Below are 22,463 nucleotides of genomic sequence, written 5' to 3'. Positions count from 1 at the left end.
AAGCTTCACTTCATATTCATTGACAGATATGAGAGTTTCGATGACTTACAGCCTTCATAAACATCAGAATATCGTAAGTCTTGATCGAAATAAGGAGGGAGTTTTGTAATTTGTGATGATGTGTGATGACAGGGGGTAGGGGCTCATGTCATGCTACATAGCTTTTCTGAAGGGGAATAGGGGTTAACCTAATGTCACGACAACCTTACCCGTTTCATCTAACTAACATCGTTTTTTTTTTTTAAATTTTGTGGGGACAAGAGGGGGAAAGTAACCTCAAGCTACGTAATTACCAGGGGGGTTTTTAGAGGCTTGTGACGAAATGCTACGATGGGGGAGGGGGTTCGAAATACAGTGTTTTGGGGCCAGCAGACAGTTAAAGTCATCGGTTTTATTTAATATCAGCAAAATGGAAATTTAAAGATTGAGCTTTCAGCGAATAATCGAAACGAAATAAATAGACACAAAATTATGCTCAAACCTTAGTACTCTGAAAGAACGAATATGGCTGTGATATAGAATCAATTGAACGCCTGTAAAGCATGATATACAATACTCGCAAAATATTTATATAACTTTAAATTACACATTGAATCTGACATCAGTGATACATAGTCCACTTACTAAAATAATTCAAAATATTATAACATAATGGAGGCCTTATGCTAACGAAGAAGTTAATAATATAAGCCGTGTTCAAAGATAGTTCATAAATACTATAACTTGTATTATCTGATTCAATGGGTCCCTGGCTACATTTTTAAGTTTTACATCGAAATCAATATGACTAGTAAATAGATATGAAAATAGGTATTTGTTGGGTTGTTATTTGCGGAAACTGTCATTGAAAATGTACTTCGTAATTTAGTAAAGTTATCAATTGTTTGTTCAATTAAAAAGTTAACGTAAAGGTATTTTTACAATATCCCAAACGTTGCGAAATAGAAGCGCTGCATCCAAATGGCAATGCATCTTGCATTTGTGAAGGAAAGAGGTTTCTATTCATTTCTACGAAATAACTGCAATATTCTAATTACACACAATGAAAATGTATTGATAAAGAAAAACAGATTTTGCAGTATGCAGGTCTAACCCGGAGAAGTGGTAACTCTATATGTGCATGAATTCGGGGATTAATCCGAGTTTAGCTCCCCAGGGAAAATCAACGCAACGAAAGGCAACTGGGCACGGGGCTTTCCGTTTACGAAAGGAAGGGCCCACCAGTAAATTATCAAACAAACATTTGGATGTTTTCGGTTACCTCACTGAATATTGAAGAGGAGAGCAGGTAAAAATTATGTATGTTCATTCACGAACTTCGAATATTTGAAAATTTGCATTTAGCAGACAACATCCACCTCACCTAAAGTGCCTCATGGAATAAGTACTGTAACAACATTCTACATACGCTGATTGATTTTTATGAAGATCTGACATACGGTGTGGAAAAAAACTGCTTTTTTCGTTTGCAAATTTTGCGCATTCTCTGTGCAACCTTAAAGGTTGCCACCTCCAGTTATGCTTTCACCCGGAGATTTTTACTGACCTGAGATAGGTTTTTATAGAAACACGAGTATACGTTGAAACCAGATCTACCTTCTTAAATAAGACAGATGCAAACTCTTTTATTGTTTTCGTGTGACTCGTCGAGGTATCAATTACCAAAATTGACTCACACTCACCGCGTAGTGCTTTGTTTGGCAAAGCATAATGCTTACCACTATTCTGAGTTTTTCTCATTCGACTGTAAGTTTTTCGCGTTTGAATCCGGTTTTTTTCGATTTAGATAGGTGTGGAAATTTCACTTACTCGGCTAATCACGAAAAATCCAAAAGCATCAGTCACTCTCGCTGTGGAGGATAAGTTGAACAAGGATTGCCTTCTGCCACAGCTAACACTAGAAGTAGAGTGAAGCAGGCAGGAAATCAGCATCGCCTGGGAAGCACACTGCGTTGATTCTGGCTTTATTCTCTGGGCCCAAATATTCGGTTATTCGACATCACAGTCGCTAAGAAAGGCTTTTCTCCCTGACCAACAGTTAAGGACCGATGTCAGTGCAGCCAACCTTTACATCGGAAAAACGCGTTTGTAATAAACCAGTTAAAATTGTTCATCGTGTCAACAGACCCGGAAAAATTGATATAAAACCCGGAGATCGTCTCCAAAAACCGGAGTCGGAGAGGTGGCAACCCTATGTTTTGTGAGGTAACAGTGACTCAAGTGACGGTAGAAATAGGATCCGTGAACTGTTCTCGTATCTGACGGTTTGTCCTGAACTTTTCTATAGGTATATTTAGTCTGCTAAATGGTTAAAGAACACTAGTAGCTCCTTCCAATAATTTTTAAATATTCAGGATGAATTCGAATTAAATCCAGAAAAATTAAAGTTTTCAGTCAGATCTGTCGCAATTCCTTATGAAATTTATTAATCGAACTGCGTACAAGAACATATATGTTCGTGTATCACATTGGTCACCCTTATTGGACGGAGAAATTTATTTCATAGTTCTGCTAACCGATTCAATTTTAAAATTTTTGCTGCATGTTTTAGATAACTATTCTACAAACAACAACACCGCGAAAAAAAAACTGTCCACGCATAAATTGTAGGTAAATAGGACGATTTCCAGAAAAGCGTAATAGCTTTAACGCTGTGAAAATAATAACTCTAATTTGCTAAACAGTACTGAATACTATTTTTGACCATTCTGTTTACTACTTTCGCGTCAATGACAGTTTCCATAAGGCCAAAGTTTACATTTGTCTAATATAGATAAACAGGCTGAGAAGAACATGGTTTCTGAGTCGTTTTTCTACGGTTAAATATTTTAAGTAGAACATCTACCTAACATCACTGGCCCTTGCCTAACGGTGTTTAGCGCTATAGCGATATCAAATCTCCAAAAAAACCCACGGTAACTAAAGTATCGTGCAGACACGTGGTTTGTGATGGGGTTTCTTTTCTACCGCCCGGACGGCTTCGTCGAACACGTCACCGAGATTGAGTTTCTTTTTCGCGGAACATTCCACCAGTGAGTAGGCTTTGATTTTGTGCTTCAGCTTTTTGCCTTCGATCGTGGTGACAAATTTTTCCGACCCATGCACTCGGAGGTCACTTTTGGTACCTGTTTGCGAAACCAGAAGAAAAAGAAAATTTTAAACAGTGGAAACAAAACTTTTAAACAAGTTGAATCTTACCAACAAGCACAATTGGAACAGTCGGTGCGAAGTGTCTTATCTCGGGGTACCACTTTGAAAGCACGTTATCGAAAGATGTTTTACTCGATATGGAGTAGCATATAAGAAAACAATCGGTCTGTAACGAAGATAAGAAATTATACATAGTTAGTCCTCAAATTTGCAGATTTCGAATTATTTGTGTGTGTTTGGCTGGGCCAAGTACTAACGTTTGGGTAACTGAGTGGTCGCAATCTTTCGTAGTCCTCCTGTCCGGCTGTATCCCATAGCGTTAGCGCGTACTCCTTCTCATCCACCGAAATATTGCAGGCGTGGTTGTCGAACACTGTTGGCACATATTCGCTAGGGAATTCGTTCTGAGTGTAGGTAATTAGCATGCACGTTTTTCCGACCATTCCATCGCCGACTGTGGTTATCTTCAGCGGTCGCATGTTTCCCATTGTCATTTTGTTGTCAGTCTGGTTGAAGAGAATAAGATAAAGTATTGTACAGTTGCACATAATAATATTGATGTTGAAAATTTTCCATATATCCAAATGGCTTTTACTTTGAAACATCCTGAATAAATATTTGAAGTGTATATACACTGCTGGGTGTGTGATAGATTATTTTGTTTTTATCTCAATTACACATACCAAGTTACAGCAGTCTCAATCACACCTACCGCACACACAAGCCTTGGTATCTTTCAAGTTGCTAGTGAGTTGTTGGCGCTGATTATATTTACAATCTTTGTCAAGATGCAAAACAAGACTGCCGCAGGCTTTTTTGTGTGGTCAATATCCGGTGGGTCCACCTACCTTTCGAGGAGTTGTCCCACTCACGCTGCCATCTGGCGACCGAGGTCACCCTGGTGCGCTCGCGGGCTCCCCTATTTCCACGTAGCTCAAAGCACTCCTCATCTTCCCGAATGACCAGCCCGACTGGCATCATGCTCGCTATCACGCAGGATGCATCGTGTGATACCGTGCGGTAGGCAGATATCGCTCTGAGGCACATCACGCGGTAGGTGCTCTCCAGTTTCTGTAGGTAACTGGTTACCCTCAGTGCTCTTGACCATGACGGGCCGCCGTACCTGAGGCTAGATACGGCAACGCCTGCCAGTAACCTACGTCTACTGGCGCACACCTTTGAGCTGTTGGACATCATTCTCGATAGCACCGCAACAGCAGTCGGCGCTCTCTTGCATGTATAGTCGACATGGCTGCCGAAGGTCAGCTTGTCGTCTATAATGACTCCGAGAGACTTCAGACTTCGCTGTGAAGTGATCGCGACTTCTCCCACGTGGATAACTGCATGTTGTGCCAACTTGCGGTTGTTGACGATAACTACCTCCATCTTATGATGAGCGAGCTCCAGGCCTCTCGCGCTCATCCATTCCTCCACCGTGCTAATCGCGTGTTCTGCGGTTAGTTCTACCTCAGGAATTGACTCCCCGTAGACCTCCAAGGTTACGTCGTCGGCGATTTTGACCCCAGGAGGGAACTGCAGTCTCAGAACCCCGTCATACATGAGGTTCCATAGCACCGGACCTAGGATCGAACCCTGCAGGACTCCGGCGGTAATCGGAACCCTTTTCTGACCGGCATCGGTCTCATATAGCAGTACGCGGTTTTAGAAGCAACTTTCCAGGATCCGGTACAGACCCACCGGTAGGCTAAGCCGGTGTAACGAGAACGCGATGGCATCCCAGCTTGCGCTGTTGAATGCGTTCTTCACGTCAAGTGTCACTAACGCACAGTATCGAATACCTCGCCTTTTTCGTTGGATCGCTATCTCGGCAGTTTTTATCACTGAGTTGAGAGCGTCCACTGTGGACTTACCCTTCCGAAAGCCAAACTGGTTGCTTGACAGACCGTCCGTACCTTCCGCGTACCGGGTTAGCCTGTTGAGGATGATCCTCTCAAGCGGTTTGCCAGTCATGTCGATCAGACAGATTGGTCTGTACGCCGATGGGTCGCCTGGCGGCTTCCCGGGCTTCGGCAACAGCACCAATTTCTGCCTTTTCCATCTATCGGGGAAACGGCACTCGTCAAGGCATCTCTGCATAGCTAGCCTGAACATGTTCGGGTTCGCTATGATCGCTGCCTTGAGTGCGTTGTTTGGAACTCCATCCGGCCCTGGAGCTTTGTTCATTGCTAGGGATTTAGCCACTGCGAGTAGTTCTTCGTTCGTCACTGGAGCCACCATTTCGGCCGTGCCCGCACTGTCTCGTAGTGCAGGTGGCCAGGGGCTTGTGGCTCGAGACGGGAAGAGTACTTCGATAATCGTTGCCAACCGGTCCGGAGACCGTTCTGGGGGTGAGGAGCCTGTCTGTGTGTGTATGTATGTGTGTGTATGTGTGTGTCATTTAAACTCACACAATTTTCTCAGAGATGGCTGAACCGATTTTCGCAAACTTAGTTTCTGAAAGGTATAACGCTCCCATAAGCTGCTATTGCATTTTTAGTTGATCCGACTTCCGGTTCCGGAGTTACGGGTTGAAGAGTGAGGTCACACAGCAAATTCCCATATAAACTGGTACCACCATGATGTTCAAATTATGTAAAACATATTAAAATTGCTGTAACATTACTCTAGTTTGCGGGTCTGGATCACTAATGATCAATCAAAGCAGCTTTGACCACATTGGCCACCTATGACAGGTCATGACGCCCCCGGGGAACTCGCCAAGTTCCTAAGCTAATGTCACACCCATTCCCCAACGAATTCTCTACCGAGTTTTACAAACTTGATTTCAAATGAAAGATACAGTAATACCATTGACTGCTGCTGAATTTCATTCGGTTTTGACTCTTGCTTCCGGAGTTACAGGGGTGTTAGTAAGGATACACTGGAATTTCCCATATAAATCGGTACAATCGTATTACCTCAGAGGCTAAAAACTATTGAAATGGTCACCAAATTACTTCTAATCGCAGATCTAGATCACTGATTGCCAATCAAACATTCTTTGAATATATTGTCCACTATCGACAATTCCGGAATTCCGGGCATATTTCACAATTAAAGTCACATCGGTTCTTCGGTGATGACTGAACCGATTTTCTCAAACCAAGTCTCAAATGGAAGGCAAAATATGCAGTTGAGCATTGCGTCGCCGCCTCTCCCCCCGCCTTGCCCTTACACCTCCCTCCTTCATCACTCCCCTACCCTTGGACCACCCTCACGCCCGCATTTCCTTCATCCACCCCGTATACCGAAATAAGATGAAGGATTTCTGACGCATCCTCCGCTCCCACTCTATTAACCCCCCATTCCCTCCACATTCAAACCCATCACACCAACATTTCAAAATATAATCACATGAAGATAACATTGAACTCATGCTGATTAAGCTAATTAAATATTATTTTTTTGCCTTTCTCATATAGAAAGGTTATGCAATTGCTCCAAAAACCGACTTTCTATCAGAGGCCCGGAGGGCCGAGCCTCATATAACATTCGACTCAGTTCGCCGAGATCGCAAAATATCTGTGTGTATGTGTGTATGTATGTATGTATGTATGTATGTATGTATGTATGTATGTATGTATATATGTATGTATGTATGTATGTGTGTATGTGTGTGTATGTGCGGATTTGTTAACAAAATGTCAACATCGGTTTCTCGGAGATGGCTGAACCGATTTTTACAAACTAAGATTCAAATGAAAGGTATAATATTCCTATAGGTTGTTATCGAATTTCATTTTCAACCGACATCCTGTTCCGGATTACGAGTTGAGTTACAAAACAAAATTTGTTGATTTGTCCACATCGGTTTCTCGGAATTTTCTGAACCGATTCTGACAAACTTGATTTTAAATGAAAGGTCCATCAGCTGCTGTTGAATTTTGTGTGGATCCGAGTTCCGGTTCCTGAATTACAGGGTGATACGTACGATTACGCAGCAAATCCCGATTCTAACGAATTCTGCGATGAATGTAAAAAGGGGAATTTTTTTCCAAAATGTAAACACAACTGTTGAATTTGTAGATCTAGGTCACCAACAGTCATTCAAAGTCTCTTTGACCACACTGGCCACCATCGATGGATCCGGAAGCATCCAAATTCAGAATAACGGTTACATTGGTTTCTCGAAAATGGCTAGACCGATTTGATCAACTTAATCTCAAATGAAAGGTGTTGCGTCCCCGGAAACTGATATTAAATTCCATCTCCATCCGACTTCCGGCTCCGGAGTTCCGGGTTGTGGAGTGCGATCATATAGAAAACTCCGATTCAAACCGATACCGCGATGAATGCAAAAAGGTGCTCTTATATATACTTACCAAGTGTAATAAGAATGAAAGACATTTCCATAATGTTATATTGTACGAACCAGCCATTAAATCATAGTTTGGAGAAATGAGAAAGGCACAATTGCACCTCTAGGTGGATTAAAACAGGTTTTTCTGTAAGTCACTGCCAGCTAGTGGGAGATATGATGGTTAACACACACACATAAAACTAAGCGACTGCTTAGTATATCTAAAAAGATTTAAGTACTTTCAGCGGTTTAGTAACAGGGCACTGCCCGAGTAAATATCACCTTAACACCCTAGGCACAGTAGAAGAAGATAACTGTCGCTTCTGTAACCTAGATAGGGAGACCTCAAAACATTTAATGTGTAACTGTGTAGCACTTTTCCATAAAAGGAGCAAATTTTTCGATAAGGGGGTAATACAACCTTCAGATGTATGGACGACTGCACCCGGTTATACGTTCTATAATACCTCACTGGGATCATGCCTATAGTCAACAAGTGGGAATCACTCAAATTAATAGTGATACAATACCCTGATATGGCATACAATAAAAAGGGGCCTGCTACAATTGATCAAAACACTGGTCGCAGTGGAATATGTACCCAACAAAGGAAAAAAAACCATAAGCATTGCACTATATTGGCTATACATTTACACTAATGTTGTATTGAAACTCCATTACAGCATTAACAATCCAATAAAGCTCAATATTAGTATCAATAATGCATATATACACAGCCGAAATATAGCATTATCGCTTGCTTTATATGCGTATATAAAGCTGATATAACGCGTACATGCTTCAAGGATCTTTAAAGCATGTAAGCTTTACATGTGCTTTTAGTGCCATTATATAGCAAATAGAGAGCCAATATAATGCTATTGAAATGCTGTGGGTTTATTCGTTATGCAACTCTTCTTGAAGATTATATTCGGCTTATTTCATTTCAATCGAACATACACACCAAAATTTGGTTGTCGATTTCAGCAAAATTTTGCTGAATTTTCATCAGCTAAAAGTTTCAGCAATACAAGATGCCAAAAAATCTGCAATTTGAATTGAACCTGTTTGACAGATTCGCTTTGCTAACAATTCACTAATTCAAATTGTCAAATTGACAGTGCATTTACCGGATTTACAGCAATCCAGCCCGGAATACTGAGAATTCGGCAATTGCGCCGTCAATTTGACATTTTGAATTGCTGAATTTTCAGCTAAGCGAATCTGTCAAACAGGTTGAATTAAAATTGCCGATTTTTCGACACCTTGTATTGCTGAAAATTTCAGTTGATGAAAATTCAGTAAACTTTTGCTGGTATTCGGCGAAAAAAAATGGGTGTATATGCAATATAGTCCAGGCTGCAAGCATTTACTGTGAAGGACGAGGCAAGGTACCTCAGGTCGAGTCTTACTAAAGGTAATTTCCGCAAAACATTCATATCATGTGAGAATGAAAACCCATTAAGGATATTCGTTACAATGCATTTAGAAGAGAGTCAATTACGGTTTTGAACAGAACATTTTAATTTAAAATTTTCCTTTTTGCTCATCAAACCGAAAGGAAACATAAGAAACGATTTTAAATCCAATACGGACAATGACAGCCAACTGAAGCTTTCTAATAGCATCAATAATGTCAATATAAGGCTTTCCAATTTGAAATTTGTACGCTGGTGCTATATAATAGCATTAGTACTGCAAAAACGAGCTGTCAGTCTCTGCACAGTAATAGCGCTATATTTCGCCTTTTCTGGCATAATACCCGCATTATATCAGTATTTAGGGCTTCACGGCTCTTTAAGAGTGCCCAATAAGTGGATCTAAAGAAGATATTAGGCTACGTTATAATGCTTATTGGTTACTTGGGATATATAGCCCCTTAAGGTAAATTCAGTTTGTCCATAAATAGTGGATTAAATGGAGAACTTAAATATTTTATTTCCAAAGTATTAGTAATAAGTCGATTGTCTGCCTATATTAAAGGATATTTTTTCGCTTTACCTTTGATTTGCTCTGAATTTCAAAATTTCTCGCAATGATGCTAATTTGATCGATATCATATCCGAACAGGGAGCTCTAGGAGTTGTAAGAAATGTTTCATCACACTACTAGGTGGAATAAAAGCGTTTTTCTATTACATTCGCGATTCATACGGTATGTTCAATACATAACGCGTAGCACATTCGTTTTTTGTTACACACGGAGCATCATACGCAGTGTATAAGAGCTCGTAGTTATTCTTTTCATTTGAAATCATTAATTAGAGCAGTGTCCGTTACCTTTGTTTAATGCATTGTCTCGAATTGAAGAACGAAATATGAAGCACTCGATTCGAATTATAGTTTTGCTCAAACATAAACATATTTCTCATTTTTCATTTGTTATTTTGAATAAATTTCAACCATGCGCCAATTTCGGTGGAAAAGCAATCATGGATTCTGTCATTCACTCAACGTTTACTTATCGGTGTACAAACCCATTCACACTAGGAGTGGCTCTTTAATTGTACAAAATTAGAACAGCGAGTTCAATTCGGTCAATTGAACTGAATTGAGATTTCTTTTCTCCGCAGATACGAATGAAAGAGTGTGCCATCATTGCTGTAGTGACGGAATGTTTAAAACCATTTATAGCTACCTACGTACAGTAAGTATAAATATGATGCCGACACATTAGGCATGAATGCCACCATACAGCTTCAACCGACCGGCGAAGTACAACGCAGAGACCTCGGAGGCGTCTTCCAGTCGCATTATCGCAACAGGAGGTGATAGAGCGTGTTTTTATTGTAATGAAAGGAGAAAAGAGTAGTCATAAATTATTTACCCGGATTAATGCAAGTGCAGCAAGGAAACAAAGATAAAATGCAAACGTTGGAATGTTTAACTGCCATATGTTCTGCGACGAATGGATAATTGACAACTTACAAATACTCACTCTACTAGAAAGCGATTTGCACGACATGTCAAATTTGATCATTAACAATGCATCCCATTCGAACAAGTGACTGAGTTAACTTATTTTGGGTTTCTACCAAACCGGAAAAATAGTTTTTACTGAATCATACCTGCTCCGTTTGTCGCGCACACCGCAGACGAAGTACGTATAGAATGCGGTCAGCCCTCTTCGACTGGTTTCGTCGTTCAATGGGTGAATGAATATGGGAACTCACAATACACCATCAGCATTGGTAAGACCTTTCGGATATGTGAGTAACGTTAAAACATCACTGTTAACCACATTTCCAGTTCCTGGAAGTTTATGTCATTGCGGAAAGGTAAAATGGGCAACGCATTCAGTTGCACGTTGGAAGTGCATAGCCTCTAAATTGTTTTGTGTACTGTAAACTTTAATGCCGTCACTTTCATGGAGTTTGGGATGGGCATCGACCTTAAAACCCAAAGGAGCACACATAAGCGTGTTCGTTTAGGTTTTAAGGTCAGTAGCATAGGAAGAACAATATTGATCAATAGATATTGTCAATATTTTATATTTCTTATTCTGTTAAACGGGAGTGAGTGTAAACAAAAGTCGAAGTATGTTATAGTTAAATCTGTGTTCCACCTGATACATGTATAATAATCACAGATTATACTATGTCCCAATCACATTCGACGTGTTATTGCAATTCTAGCATAATAAGATGCATCGTTAATCTATCCTCTGCCATTAATCTTTGACCATCCGCCATGGGTAATAAACATTAATCTACATCAATTAGTTCACATTACCACGCCTTTCCTGTCCGTTATTGCCTTTAACGAGCTAGAGCAAGACAGAAGAACTCCCACAGTGCAATGAATATGAAGCCAATGGCTTGCATTTTAGCGAAAACTGAAGTTCGGTGAAATATTTCTCTAATGTAGACACCATCGAAAATGTATACAGATCATGTCAGATTTACAACCGAATGCAGTTATGCAACTGATACCTCAACTTTAACTTACGTATTATGCAATTGATATCAGTATTTATGGTCACTCTGAATATTCAAGCCGGACACACCTCAAAAGTTTTAGCATGTCGAAATAAGTCCTTATGAAAAAATTGTGCTAAATCGTATACGATTAAGAGGTAAATTAATAATTATTAAAAAAAATATTTGCTTTAATAATACAAAAATAATTATTCTATCAATTAATGAGTTACCTTTAGTCGTGGTTCAGGATGATCTTGGAGAAATTTGAACACTATTGTGGTTATTTATCTAGCCATTTTAATAAAAGGTGCATTTCCGACCTCAAGTCTCCATATTTTTAGCCAGAAAGCCAATGCATAACACCAAACAGGGAACCCCAATTCCATAGTGTCATGCGACCCGTGCTATGGGTAAAATTGTTGAGGGGGTTTAAAATATTCTCAATGGCGAACGGAGCCTGGGAAGAGCCGGGCAAACTCCCCAGTAACTGGCTGTGGTCCACTAGGAGGTTGATAACTCTAATATCTTTCTCCGGACAAAACCAGCCTATAGGCCGCGTGGCATCCGGCGGGTTGAAGTATGTCAGTTATGGAAATAACTGTCAAATTCATTCCCAAAGGTGGCCGCGTCACTTATGAGGAGGCAAAGAGCTTTAGACCGATCAGTCTGACCTCCTTCCTTCTCAAATCAGTGGAACGTTTAATCGACCACTACATTCGGGATGGTAGCTTGGGCGAGCACCCGCTGCATGCAATGCAACATGGATCTCAGCGGGGGAAGTCTACTACCATCCTGTTACACAATGTTGTCTACAACATTGAAAAAGCTTTTTCACAAAAGCAATCAAGTTTAGGAGTTTTTCTCGATATTGAAGGTGCTTTTGACAACGTGTCTTTCGAATCCATTTTGGAAGCAGCACGAGATCATGGAGTACCTTCATATATCACGAACTGGATACACGCAATGCTTAGCAACCGACATCTGTGCTCATCGTTAAGACAAGTAGAGATGAGGAAACTGAGTGTCTGCGGATGTCCTCAAGGTGGTGTGCTTTCACCACTTCTATGGAACCTTGTCGCCGATAGCTTGTTGAGAAAACTAAATGAGCTTGGGTTTCCGACGTATGGTTTCGCCGATGATTATCATATAATGATCACCGGTATTTGCATTAACACACTTTTTGATTTGATGCAACAAGCCTTATGTGTTGTTGAGCGGTGGTGTCTTCATGTTGGACTATCAGTTAATCCAAATAAAACCTCAATGGTGCTTTTCACGCAACGAAGGATTACAACCGGAGCTCGCCATTGCAGTTTTTTGACTCTGAAAATATTGTCGAAGATCCAGTTAAGTACGTTGGGGTAATTCTCGACTCAAAACTTAATTGGACAGCTCACATCGATTTCAGGATCAAGAAAGCTTGCATGGCCTTTGGCCAATGTAGACGGGCTTTCGGCAAATCCTGGGGACTCAAACCCAAGTACATTCAGTGGATCTACACAACAATTGTTAGACCAATACGGGTGCCTTGTTTGGTGGCAGAAGGAAGGAGTCACGACAATCCAATCAAAGTTAAACCATCTTCAGAGGATGGTCTTGATGGCGATGACTGGTGCGTTCTCGACAACACCTACTGCTGCTCTCGAGGCACTCTTGAACATAAAACCACTACATGTGTTTCTGAAACAAGAAGCACTTTCTTGTGCATACCGTCTTAAGGTTAGGCTCTGGAACAGTAACCCAATAGATCGTGTAACTAGCCACACAAGACTGTGGCCCCAAATGGTTACTTGGGATGAATATACACTTGCTCCCAGTGACCTTACACTCACATGTAGTTTTCCTACTAAAACTTTCAATGTGAGAATTCCTCTTCGTGAGGAATGGCTGTCTGGCTGGATGGAGCGACAACTTGAAGAATACGTAGTTTGTTATACGGACGGTTCTTTGTTGGAGGGCCGAGCCGGTGCTGGTGTCTATTGTCATGAGATCAGATTAAACCAATCTCATTCGCTTGGTAGATACTGTACCGTATTCCAAGCAGAAATCTTTGCGATTCTGTGTGGCGTACAATCCGCACTTCAACAGGGAATTTGCGGTAAAAGAAACTATTTTTGCTCTGACAGTCAGGCTGTCCTGAAAGCACTTAGTTCGGCAGATTCGAGATCGAAATTAGTAATCGCATGTCGAACTCAAATCGAAGAACTTAGCATTTCAAATGCTATCTACCTTCTACCTTCATTCCGGTATTACTGGAAATGAATGGCCGGACGAATTGGCTAGAGCTGGCGCTGCGACTGATTTCGTTGGTCCAGAACCAGTTCTACCACTGTCAATAAGTTGGATAAAGCACAAGATTCGCTCTTGGGCTGCATTCGAACATGCCAACCATTGGCGTAGCTTGCAAACTTGCGTTCAAACAAAGGCTTTTCTGCCGGATGTGAGTCCGAAAATGTCAAGAAATTTGTTGCATTTTTCCAAGCACAACTGCAGTATTCTGGTCAGGGCACTGGCTGGACATTGCAAACTCGATTATCACATGGCTACTATTCAGCGCGCTGAGTATTATTCATGTGATCTTTTGTGAATCCGATTACGGAACATCATATCATTTGATATGCAATTTCCCTGTATTAATGCAATTGCGCATCCGGATTTTTGGTTCTCCATACATAGATGAACCTATGTACAGAGAGCTGAAATTTAAGGATATGCTTTTGTTCCTAACCCAGTGTGGTAAAGAGCTATAGTTTTTTAGCCGTATTTGAATGACAATATCTCTTCGGGGGTGTTGTCGTTCTGTTATCTCAATATCCCCTCGAGGGTGTTGATATACCCGCTCACTGTTTGAGTAGAGGTTCTAAATCCCTCCGGGGGTTGGAAGTTTTATTCCTGCTGTTGTAGCGCCTGCAGATCGTTCAGCATCACTCCGGGGGTGCAGAATGCTCTGTTTTAATTGTTATGTGTCGTTGTTTTCCTTACCCCTAACCTTACCACTTCCCCAATCCTTCCCATCAGGAAAATGATGAAAAGACTATTCTTGGCAAGGCACAAATCTCCGATCAACATGGGGAACGTGCCATTTGAGCCAGACGCTACTGATTCCTGATTCCTGATACCTTTAGTCGTGGTTCAGGATGATCTTGGAGAAATTTGAACACTATTGTGGTTATTTATCTAGCCATTTTAATAAAAGGTGCATTTCCGACCTCAAGTCTCCATATTTTTAGCCAGAAAGCCAATGCATAGCATTATGAAAAATTCCTTTCTTGAAACGGTTGAATTCGAGACTTTCAGCTTTCTTTTTTCAAAGCACGATGTGGGATGTTTCGGACCTTCCATGAGATACGTATAATATTTTTTCACGGGGCGTTAATCGAATCACTTCAATTTCAAAAAGGTTTCTTTCATTAATGTATAAATATGCATGTGTCATCGAATTGAATTTTAAGATATACGCTGAATAAATGTTTACCACTCTTGCTCGCTGTGCTTCTATTAATTGTCGTTTGACAATGCGATAAAATCTGCAACAGACTTTTTTATCCATGTGGTGTCATGGGAGATTCAATGAATGTTTACGCTTTCAATCCACTGCACAGTCCAAGAAATCCGACGAAAAAGGCATTTAATTGGAAGCCGCTGAAAAAGTATAACAATATAAGTAGCGGATTTTTAAGCAAATAAAATGCAATTTGTTCACGGCACGCAACTGTGGCCGGAGATATGGGACTTTGAAGATCCGGAACATTATCGGGTTTCATCAAATCTGAGCCCTAATTCAGAAACCGCAGTAAAAGTACAAATAACTATATCCTAAAAGTTGCGGAAAACTCCCACGATCCAGTTGCAATCAAATTTGATCACCGCGCGCCCTTGTGACCGGAGATATGGGGCTTTGAAGATTCGGAACATTAACGGTTTTGCATCAAACCAGGCGTAATAATGCCAGTAATCACGATGCAGTTAGTGAGATGCGAGGATTTTTTTCCAAATTATTTTACCATAAGATCGGGGGATCTTTGATCTTATATGAGACTCATTTTAGTAAATGCTCGATAAAAACATTTTCAAAAAATTATCTAAACAAGCAACAATTTTATTCTAGGCACTATAAACTTCTGTCAGTCACAATTATTTCGAATTTAATATTTGCGATTGAATATGGTACAATTTATCTGAATATTTTTGATTAATTGAAATAATCCTGTGTACATATATACATGTAACCATTCTTCTTTAATTAGACTGATCAATAACTTTTTTAGTAGCCACAAACATTTTTGTCTCTAAAACGACGAAAAGTCTACAATATTGTTGTTTGATGGTTAATTTTTAATTTGTATTTTCCTAAAAGAGTGATCAAAGGCATATTTAACTGTCCCATGCACTTGATATTCTTCCAGGTCGTGGTAAAGTTTAATCGTGAAATCGCAATAATAATAGGGGAGACCAGGGCTGGTTGGCGGTGTTTTCAGTTTTCAATTTATACCGCTTTGATGTAGGTAGATCTTGCAAAATAGAACACACGGCATGAAAGAGCAGACTGTTGGTAACATCTCTGATTTTTGCCTTTCTCAATAGAAAGGTATTGCGATTGCTCTGAAAACCGACTTTTTAACGGAGGCCCGGAGGGCAGAGTGACATATACCATTCGATTCAGTACGTCGAGTTCGGCAAATGTCTGTGTGTGTGTGTATGTGCGTCTGTGTGTGTATGTGACCAAAAATGTCACTCATTTTTCTCAGAGATGGCTGAACCGATTTTGACAAACTTAGTCTCAAATAAAAGGTGCAACATTCCCATAGGCTGCTATTGAATTTCTAATGGATCTGACTTCCGGTTCCGGAATTACAGGGTGATGAGTACGAACACGCAGAAAATGTCGATTTTAATAAACTCTGCAATGAATGTATAAAGGTGAAAATTTTTCCAAAATATGACCACAACTGCTTCGATTTGTAGTATTAGGTCACTAACATCCATTCAAAGTCTATTTGGCCACATTGGCCACCATCATCGGTTCCGGAAGCCCCGGCGGAAGTATCTAAATTCAGAATAACAGTCACACCGGTTTCTCGGAGATGGCTAGACCGATTCAACTAAACTTGGTCTCAAATGAAAGGTATTGCGTCCCCGTAAATGGCTATTTAACTTCATCCCGATCCGACTTCCGGTTCCGGAGTTACAGGTTGTGGCGTGCGATCACATAGCAAATTGTGATTCAAACCGATACTCCGATGAAAGCAAAAAAGGTAAAAATTTCGCTAAAATGTCTCTCAAACAACTTAAATTTGCTGTTCTAGGTTACCGACGGCCAACCAAACTTTCGTTGACTACATTGACCACCATAGACGGTTCCGGAAGTGCCCGGGAAAAGCGGCCATCTTTCAAAATTTACGAACTCACATCAGTTTCCCGGAAATGGTTGGGCCGATTTTCATAAACTTAGTCCCAAATGATAGCTATAATATCCCCACAGATGTCTATAAAATTTCGTACGGATCGCCTATATGGGTCCGGAAATATAGACTAAACCGTCCGGTCACATATGAAATTCCCATATAAGCCGGAACTCAAAAAATTTTTTCAAAGGGGGGACCCCATGAAATTTCAGAAATCGAATTCGTATTTTTGATGCCAAAAATGTAATATGGTCAAGGCTTCTGTCTGTCACGTTACATTTTTACGCATATTTCATAAGATAAGTCAGCAAAAACAATAAAAACATATTCTATCACAACTGAGCATTATTAAGGTCACTAAGCCGCACATTTTTTCTACAGAAAGTTTTTTTCTATCATGAACCGTTTTCACTTTATTGTCATTTTTATACGTCTGTCACGTTACACAATTTTCGCAGTTAGTTTGGAGGTTGCCCGACTAAATAGAAAAAGTCTGTTCCGTTGGCCCCCAAATTTGCAAGAAACCAGTTTTAAGTTAAAGCTTAGAAAACAAGGAAGAGTTTGAAATATAATTTCCCTGAAGAAAAACTTTGTTTTCGATTTTATGGAGTATTCTCAATGATCTGTCACGTTACAACCAGAATCTGTCACGTTACAGTTCTGCATTTTCATTGAAGCAAGGATATCAAGACAATCGTACACAAATCATCCTTGATCTAAGAACTGAGTGTTAACGGGAAATTTCATGTTTATTTTGAAAAACATATTGGTTTTGATGAACAAACGTGAAAAACATTTGAAAAGGTCGTAATTTCACGAATTAACATATTATGTCGAAAGAAAATCCAAAATAACTTGAACACATTTGCATTTTGAAGGATAATTTTTCGTGAGCATTTTGAATTGAAAACCCATTTTGAAATACATTCTATAACTAAATTATTTAAAGAAAAAAAATTAAATAAAAATTCAAAATTCAAAGAATTATTGAAATATGTTAAAACTTTTTATTGTTATTTTCTCTACGATGTAATTATATTTTAAAGTTTTTTTATTTGCAATTAAACTTTAAGCGTGTTATGTTTTTTGCGTTTGGTATTTGTGACTAATTTATTAAAAGGGCGTATTTTCACTACTAGATATTTTTGTTGAAAAAAATCAAAATATTTCGGAAATTTTTTCTTAAGAGCATTTTGCTTCGAAATTATATTTAGTATTAATATTGTGTAAGAAAATTATATTTATAACTGGCAAATACTAAGAAATTTTGAAGAATACTTGAAGTTAAAAATGCTTTCTTACTAATAACTTCCTAATAGTGCAATTATAGTTTCATCAGTTTATAGGATTTCGTTAACAAAAAAACATTGTTTTTATGTAATTGTATTTTCATTTTTTTGTTTTTTTTTAACAATGTATTTGAATTTTTAACATTTTTTTGAAAAAATTCGCCAAAAAATATTCACACAGAACAATTAATTCCCTAGAACTCGCTATCATATAGTTTTGCTGCACAAAAGGCCATTTTCGAACTATATATATATATATATATATATATATATATATATATATATATATATATATATATATATATATATATATATATATATATATATATATATATATATATATATATATATATATATATATATATATATATATATATATATATATATATATATATATATATATATATATATATATATATATATATATATATATATATATATATATATATATATATATATATATATTGAAAGTAGTGCATTCAAGATCTCATACGCCCTTTTTAAATATTACTCTTGAATAAAAATTATTTGTTTAATAATGAAAAATACTTAGTCTCCCATATACATGAAACGTAAAAGGTTTCATCAAAATCAAAGATGGTCACCAATATTGACGCAATTGAATCAAACTTGATAGAATTGCTTTACAGCAGACAAAATCTGTCACGTTACATAAGATAAACTGAGTTTTCTTAAAAAAATAATAAAACTTTAAAGTTTTCACAATACACTTTCAAAAAGTAGACTCACAGTAGAAAGAAAAGATGTAGGTTAGACATTGTATGCATGTTGCTGGTGCGGTCCACAAAACTTTTTTGAATTTTTGATCTGTCACGTTACAAGTTATTTGGTTTCCATTACTTCACAACTGAAAATAAGCAATAATCCATATTCATCAAAATTTATTAAGCAATATCATCAAATTTAAATTAAACTACGATAAAAAAATGTGGTTACAAGCAAAAAGTTGAAAATATGGATTTTGTTTACCTTTTTATCTCCTTACGGTCTTTTAGTCATTTTCAGGTCATGCAAGTAGCATCAACAAACTTTCATAAATGACACACATGAATTTTTTTCTGGGATCACCAATCATATTTTTTAATATTAGAGGTTATATACATACGGAAAACAAACAATTTGACGCAAAATTTGATAAAAAATAATTTCGCCTGTGGTTGCCATTTTCGGAGCCTTGACCATATATGCATTTAAAAGCTTTTAATGAATATAAACAACGCACACATTCTCGTGATTCATGATTGAGAAAGGCACAATTGCACCGTTAGGTGGATTAAAATAGGTTTTTTTTAAAGTGTTTGGTGCATTGTCTCCATTTTTAGAGACAAAAATATGTGACGCTGAAAATCCGCCAACTTACCCCGGCCCCGGGGTAAGTTGGCGGTATGTGGGGATACGTCAAAAACTAACCAATCAAATGGAGATTCAATTACTTCAAGGGTCCTTTTGGAACGTGCTGAACGTCTTTTCAAGAAAACTGTATATTAACTGACATTTGCTATTATATTTCAGTTTCAATACCCCAGCATTTTGACTTTGACGTGTACTCCCTATTCAAAAGCAAATTTTCGAAATTCTTCATGCAATTGGCCAGAATAAATATCTCCTACATTGGCGAGATACACAAGAAAAAGATTTTCTTACTTTGGAGTGAATTCCAGAAATAAATTTTTTGATGACTTTTTTTGCACGGTAAATAGTACTGCCAACTTTCCCCGCGCGCAGCACCGCCAACTTACCCCAACCGCATATTATTTTAACTACTTAAAACATAACTTTTTTGTGGATAGAAGTAATATCTATACGGATACTGAAAGCTCTTTTCATGCGCTATCGAAAAATATAATCATTCGGGAAATAAATTGAAAATCACCCTAAATAACGCAAAGTATTTAGAATTTAGAAAATTTACTTGGTATGCTCGAAAACACAATATCATTCACAACTTCCACCAAACAAATCGTTTTGCAACAAAAACACATTAGATAACGGGTTTCACATAACTTGAGGTACACATGAAGAGGCAGCGCTATATGTCTAATAGAAACAGAGAAAAAGGGATTCCGTCAACTTACCCCAACCGCCAACTAGCCCCGGACTCCCCTATACCAAAACGTTCAGCATGAACAACTTACATTAAAAATGTTAACAAAAGTCACACTCACACGTGTCATAGGTGTGTATTGATGACAAAATATGTATGACGTGCTTGAAAAAATTTCGACACAAATCATGCATCAATTATTATTACATGGGTTCGTTTCGACTTCGTCTCATCAGAAACCGACACTAGCTTTTTGTCGGAATAGATTAGCGCCGGCTTGACGCAAATGCTTAAAACTAAAACACACTTTGTGTTTCAATCGAACGACTGGCCAGAAGTTCTGTTTATGTCGATAAGACACAGTGAAGCCAAAACTTGTCTTGGCTTAGCAGGCCTATGCGAAAGCACTTTTCTCCTTAGGATGAAATATAGGTCATTCCACGCGAAGTGATCAAGGCACGTGTAGTCTACCTTCACGGATTTGAACCAAATTTGGAGGAAATGTTCATCTAGGGCCAATATATAAAGACCCAAATTTTTATGTCAATTGAACCACCCCTCGGGTCATGGTAGTACCCTACGTTTTGACAAATTGCCAAAACTCTTGATTTTCTTTTGATCATATCTCTGGTTCTATTTACTCTAGAATCAAACCGCTAGATGGCTTTTGAAGAAAATTATTCAAGGAGTCTAGAAAAAATATGAATTTTTGGCAGTGCTGCCAACTATGCGATTTTTTCAGTTAAATATTAAAAAATGATTTTTCTCACAGTACATATAATTTAATTGTGAAAATGCTAATGCCGTCGTGTTCCTCAGACATTTTTACATAAGAAACACTTATAATCTCAATATAATTTGAGCGGATCCTGAGATACACCGTTTTGAAGCGAAAAAATCGCAATTTCTCATATAAAATCGCAAGCGCGCAGCGCTAAAAACCAATTTGAGTATTCTGAGTTCAAACATGATTTTTCGTGAAGTAGACGAGAAATGATGAAAAACTACGTTTTTGGTTTGCTTCTAGCAGATCAGGATCGATTTTTATGATCGTTTGAAGATTTTCGCAATTTCGGCCAATAAAAATGGATTTTTATATGAGAAAATGCGAGTTTTTCCATTCAAAACGGTGTATCTCAGGATCCGCTCAAATTATATTGAGATTAAAAGTGTTTCTTATGTAAAAATGTCTGAGGAATACGATGGCATTAGAATTTTCAAAATTAAAATATATGTATTGAGAGAAAAGTTAATTTTAATTATTTAACTAAAAAAATCGCATAGTTCACAGCACTGCTGACAAAAATACATATTTTTCTAGACTCCTTGAATAATTTTCTTCACAAGCCGTCCAGCGGTTTGATTCTAGAGTCAATAGAACCAGAGATATGATCAAAAGAAAATCAAGGGTTATGGCAATTCATCAAACGAGGGGTGGTTCAATTGACACAAAAATTTGGGTTTTTATATATTGGTCCCAGATGAACAATTCCACCAAATTTGGTTCAAATCCGTGAAGGTCGATTTCAACTTTGCATCTTTTTTTGATCACTTCGCGTAGAATGACCCATATAGCATAGAGATCAATTATTAACTTTTATTCATATCTTCGGTTTAATTTGATCTAGAAACAATCGGTAAAATATATTTTAAAAGCAATTAATCAAGAATCTAGAAAAAAATAGTGTTTTTTGGATGCAGTGTTGCCAAACATGCAATATTTCGTTTCACAAGATATTACAAATGTAATAAAAATCCAAGATTAAAGCAGTTGAAATAATTTGCTAAATCGCCATGCTTTCAATTTAATCCGATCGACAAAAAAATCAATAGCAGCTTATGGGAGCGTTATACCTTTCATTTGAAATCAATTTGTGCGATTCGGTTCAGCCATCTCTGAGAAAAGTGAATGAGAAAATACATACACACATACATACACACACATACAGACATTTGTCAACCTCGACGAACTGAATTGAATGGTATATATGACTCGGCCCTCCCGGCCTCGTTTAAAAAGTCGAATTTCACAGTGATTACATATCCTTTCTATTGAGAAAGGCAAAAATAGCAGCCGATATAAAGGTTCACTGATAATATAGATTCGTAAATATAATGAAATTGATCGTGCAATGCACGAGTTCGTTCGTTGTTTTCTACAACGAAGTATATTCGTGCATTGCAAACAGTAGGTTTCGTTCATTTCATGTACAAGAATGGCCGCTTGGTGAACGAAAGCTTTCGTAAATTTTACATATTTAGTGTACACTGCACGAATGCTATCGTTGATAACGACATTAGTTTTCGTGAATGAAACGAAATGTTTCATTTATTT

General features: G+C 38.2%; 1 protein-coding gene across 7 annotated transcripts in view; it reads right to left on the bottom strand.

Moving 5' to 3' along the window:
• Positions 1-22,463, bottom strand: part of LOC131683688 (ras-like GTP-binding protein RhoL) — a 233,275-nt gene that overhangs the window by 204,719 nt on the left and 6,093 nt on the right. For 6 of the 7 annotated variants that reach the window (XM_058965898.1, XM_058965900.1, XM_058965895.1 and 3 more), the window contains 3 exons: positions 3,408-3,656; positions 3,199-3,316; positions 544-3,125 (listed from right to left, as the gene is read on the bottom strand). In XM_058965898.1, coding sequence (XP_058821881.1) covers positions 2,920-3,125; positions 3,199-3,316; positions 3,408-3,644 — 561 coding nt within the window. In that variant the 5' untranslated portion in view covers positions 3,645-3,656 and the 3' untranslated portion in view covers positions 544-2,919. Of the gene's footprint in view, positions 1-543; positions 3,126-3,198; positions 3,317-3,407; positions 3,657-22,463 lie in introns of those variants that run through there. The other variant, XR_009304550.1, reaches the window with a different exon arrangement.

Source organism: Topomyia yanbarensis, chromosome 2 (assembly GCF_030247195.1).
Source record: "Topomyia yanbarensis strain Yona2022 chromosome 2, ASM3024719v1, whole genome shotgun sequence".
In the NCBI taxonomy this organism is placed as follows: Eukaryota; Metazoa; Arthropoda; class Insecta; order Diptera; family Culicidae; genus Topomyia; species Topomyia yanbarensis.
This window is presented reverse-complemented; position numbering and strand designations above follow the sequence as displayed.